Source organism: Cannabis sativa, chromosome 3 (assembly GCF_029168945.1).
Source record: "Cannabis sativa cultivar Pink pepper isolate KNU-18-1 chromosome 3, ASM2916894v1, whole genome shotgun sequence".
Lineage (NCBI taxonomy): Eukaryota > Viridiplantae > Streptophyta > Magnoliopsida > Rosales > Cannabaceae > Cannabis > Cannabis sativa.
Window position 1 is genome coordinate 9384549 of NC_083603.1, and position 4092 is coordinate 9388640.

The 4092-nt window shown below is 38.4% G+C and overlaps 1 protein-coding gene across 1 annotated transcript; it reads right to left on the reverse strand.

The window, feature by feature from the left end:
- Positions 1–1626: 1626 nt before the first annotated feature.
- Positions 1627–4092, reverse strand: LOC133035614 (uncharacterized). Its single transcript, XM_061111644.1, has 2 exons — positions 2654–4092; positions 1627–2567 (listed from the first exon to the last, which is right to left on the reverse strand). Exon 1 carries the CDS (start codon positions 3880–3882, stop codon positions 3082–3084), a length of 801 nt encoding a protein of 266 aa, XP_060967627.1. The 5' UTR covers positions 3883–4092; the 3' UTR covers positions 1627–2567; positions 2654–3081.

The window sequence follows — 4092 nt, forward strand, 5'->3', positions numbered from 1 at the left end:
CGGGCCAAGATACTCATGTGCGTTCTCTATATACATGAATGCCCTGTTTTGGAAAATTATATTAGCATTTCAATTCGTTAGTTAATTTAAATTTGTTACATAAGAAGTCATTAAATTATTACCTTCCGATCATTTGTTCTATTTCTTCGGGAATTGGGCAGCCTTTTACAGGGTTTAAATGAATAATTTTCCTTGGCGTGACCACCACTAGCGTCCAATGCATCCTAGAAAATTATATTGGAATATAAGTAAGATAGTATAAAAATAATTTGAAGGCATAATATAGAAATGAACAATTAGCACTAAAGAATTTAATAAAGTTTACCCGATATTTCAAGGAATAAAGAACATTTGGTGGTTGTTATTCATTAATGATAACTAATTAGCCAATCGTCTTGCCGCATCGTCAAACGACTGACTCTTTTCTTCATCGGTGATCCCATGCACTACGAGAAGCTCTGGGTCGTAAAACTTGAAAATTTTCCTCAGACCATTGATGCTCTCCCATATGTGCCTGCCAAAAAAAGTGTTAGTGTCTTATAATAATTTGACTATAATTTGATATAAGGTTAATTAGATTAAAGGAGAGTATACATCATTCCAAACAGCATTCCCTGGTTGCCGATGTAGTCACACGTAGCAACCTGCTGCAAATCCTCTCCAGATAACGTGATCTGGGTACGCGGTGCAATAAATCCTTGGGGGACAGGAATTGTGATTATATCACGTTTATCTTTGAGCCTCAAGAATTCATGAATCATCCATTTTAGTGAATTAGGGAACAACGCCATCTTCTCTTCCGTGAACCAGTCATCTTCCCGTGCACCACCGCCTTGTGGAGAAAGCATCAGAGCTTTCCCCTTCGACGCATCACGTCTTGAGGGCGGTTGAGCGAGTGGACCCTAAACAAAACAGAACATAATAGATATATATATATATATCAAATTTTATCCAAATTCTACCGAAATTTTGGCAGCATAACGGTTGTAATTGAATGCCCCCAAAAATTTTAAACATGCCTGTATAACGACAAATAACACATATATGACAGTAGTTTGTTCATCCATCCCACCGCAGGACATATATTCGCAGAACCTACTTCACTACGAATGAATATTGAAGATATTCAAACTCCACTAATCATTAATAATTAATTTATAAGAGAAGTTACCTCGGTTGTTAGAATTAAGTGTTTAGGCCAAGGAAGGAATATCTGGTATACGTCTCTAACATATCTGCACTCTTCAATTGGGACTGGGATTTCAGCGTCCTCTTGCAGGATTTCTGAAACCATAATCTGGGCATGTGAATCATCGTAGTTCTGGCAGTGAACTTGGATTATACCAACATGCTCGTACAAATACCCTCGGGCCACAATCTTGTCGATGTTGTCAGAGCAGAGATGTACTTGCTGATTAAGGGCCGCATGGTCATCGAAATTGTACAGGATACCTTGGTCGTTGAGGGAAATAAACTCCTCAGCATAAGTTTGTGGTAGTACCTCATCCTGAGGAGCGTATGGTTGTGGAACATACACCTCACAAGCCACCTCTCCTTCTTCCTCTTGTTCGGCAGCGTTTCTCTTCTACTTAAGGGATTGGACTTCGGCTTTTAATTTTTCAATCTCCTTCACTTGCCGAGCCACAACATCAGACACTTCCATTTTCTTCCTGCCGAACAGTTGAGATGCCCTGGTCAGGAACCTACAAATCATAAAATGCAAATTAGCTACGATTTTATTTGTGTAACTAAATAAATAACATTTCAAGTAATAGCATACCCAGCAACCCTGACACGTCCAGGATGCTCTGGTGTCCCGAGCGCCTGCGTCAGGATATCGTTTTGGCCCTAGACCTGAATTTGTCCCTGACTAAGCTTCTCCTCTAATTGAGCCTAATGCACGCATATATTCAAGCAATTAGTATATGAATTATATACACTAACTCATGAGTAGAACTCAATTAAGGATTAATATATACTTACTATCTTCTCTGCAATTTCCTTGTCGTAATCACTGACAAGTTTTCGACTCTTGGTGCGAGATTTAATCCAAACACAGTGGCGGGGGGGATCTGCAACTTCGAGATCCTTTTTCTACATAACGTTATAACAATGAAATGAGTACCAATTAAATTTTATAGCACATTATAGCACATTAAATTTTAAGCATTACTTACCACAGCTTCCCGTACGTTCACCATTCCACTCCGACCACTTCGATGTCTGGATTGAATTTTCGAGGAACGTTCACGTTACACCTTACTCAATTCCTACAATACCAAAAAAATACATTAGATACATGTACTTGTATTTAAGAGTTTATCTTAGTGTTAATATAATTAGCGTACCATAAATTCAGGAGTTAGTCGACTTTCAACAAATTTGCACCAATTAGCAGCGTCGATCTCGGGGTGCTTTTCAAGGACTTGTGCCAGTCGTCCCAGATCCTTCTCTTTCAAAGCGGGCATTATGATGTCTTTTGTCATCCTATTCTTGAAGTCTTTCATTAACTTCCCAGCTAGGATGAGACAATCATGTTTGAAGGAGTCCGGCACAATGAACCCCGTCTATTTTGAAGGAAAACAAACACGGTTAGAGTCAACATTTGAAGTAATAGAAAAACAAATCAAAATTCTAACAAATAACAGCTTACCTGTATGTCTTTCCAAACTTTATTTTTCAGAGTCGGGTTGACTTCTTTCCAGTTTTTATAGGACAACCCTATCGTCTGCCGGCATCTGACTCCTAGAGTGGATACGAGCTTCGCATAGCTTTTCCCGCAGTATTGTCCTTTGTCATTAACCTCGAGGGCCACTCTTTTTCCCTGATCCATTAGTTCGGATATTTCATTCATCTGCGTCGGCCCTCGTGTAGGTATTAGGGTTGGACACTCATTTTCTGCGCCTGAATCAGATTCTGATTCTGAGTTGGCCATGTCTACACCATTAACAAACAAACTTTAAAGTTAGCTATATATATAACAAGTAGTGTATATGAAATATTAAAAGCATAAACAAATTGTTAAGTATTCAGGAGCATTCACAACCACAATATAAAGTAAGCTATATATCAAGTTACCAATTAGACACGTTTTCTTTTCTTTTTTTGTTTATGTTTGCCTGAATCACAATTGACCCATATTCCCTCATTGATATCATTTCTAATGTATTCAGCGTCGTCTTCTTCAATATTACGATCAATTCCCATAAGTTGATCATGAATTGGTTGTCCAGCAATGAAGTCATCGTAACATAAGTCAGCATTCTCCTCATCCTCTTCAGTCTCTAAGAACCTCCTCTCTGGTGTCGATAAAACAATAGACCATTTATCATTAGCCGGATCAGAAATGTAAAAAACTTGAGCTGCTTGGCTAGCCATGATGAATGGATCATTCTTGCTTCCTCTCTTACTTAAATCAACCAAAGTAAAACCAAGCTCGTCAGTTTTTACTCCAACGTTGTTGTCAACCCAAGAACATTTAAAAAGTGGAATTCGGAACGCAAAATAATTGAGCTCCCATATTTCTTCAATGACCCCGTAATACGTCATAGTACCTAAAACAGGGTTTCTATCTTTTGCACTTGCAAAGTGCATAGTTTCTGCGACAATACGTATACCACTATTTTGAACCTCTCGAGCATCATCTCTTGACTTTGTATGAAAACGTTTACCCCTTACAATGTACGCTTCATGCTTTGCAACCGCAAAAGTTGGTCCAAGGGCAATACGACTCAACACATCAGATACTCCATGATTCGGTTCGTTCAACTTTGATATAATGGTATTCCTTAACCACCCAATGAAAGTTTGACGATGTTGGTCTGCAACCCATTTTTGTTTATTTTTTTGATTTCTTGGAACCATTGATTGTAACAGCTCCATATGGTCACTGTAAAACAAGTAAGGTAAATCAAGTTATTGTTCATCGTGACTTAAGTAATGTTAATAAAAAAAAGGTACTTATGTTATATATGGTTGAACCTCTGCATTATTGTTCATCACGACTAATTGAGCTTGATCTAGTTCAAGCTTGGACACTATCACCATTGTCCCTTTCCCCCTTAATCCTCTATCAACATCATCAGGGTCAGT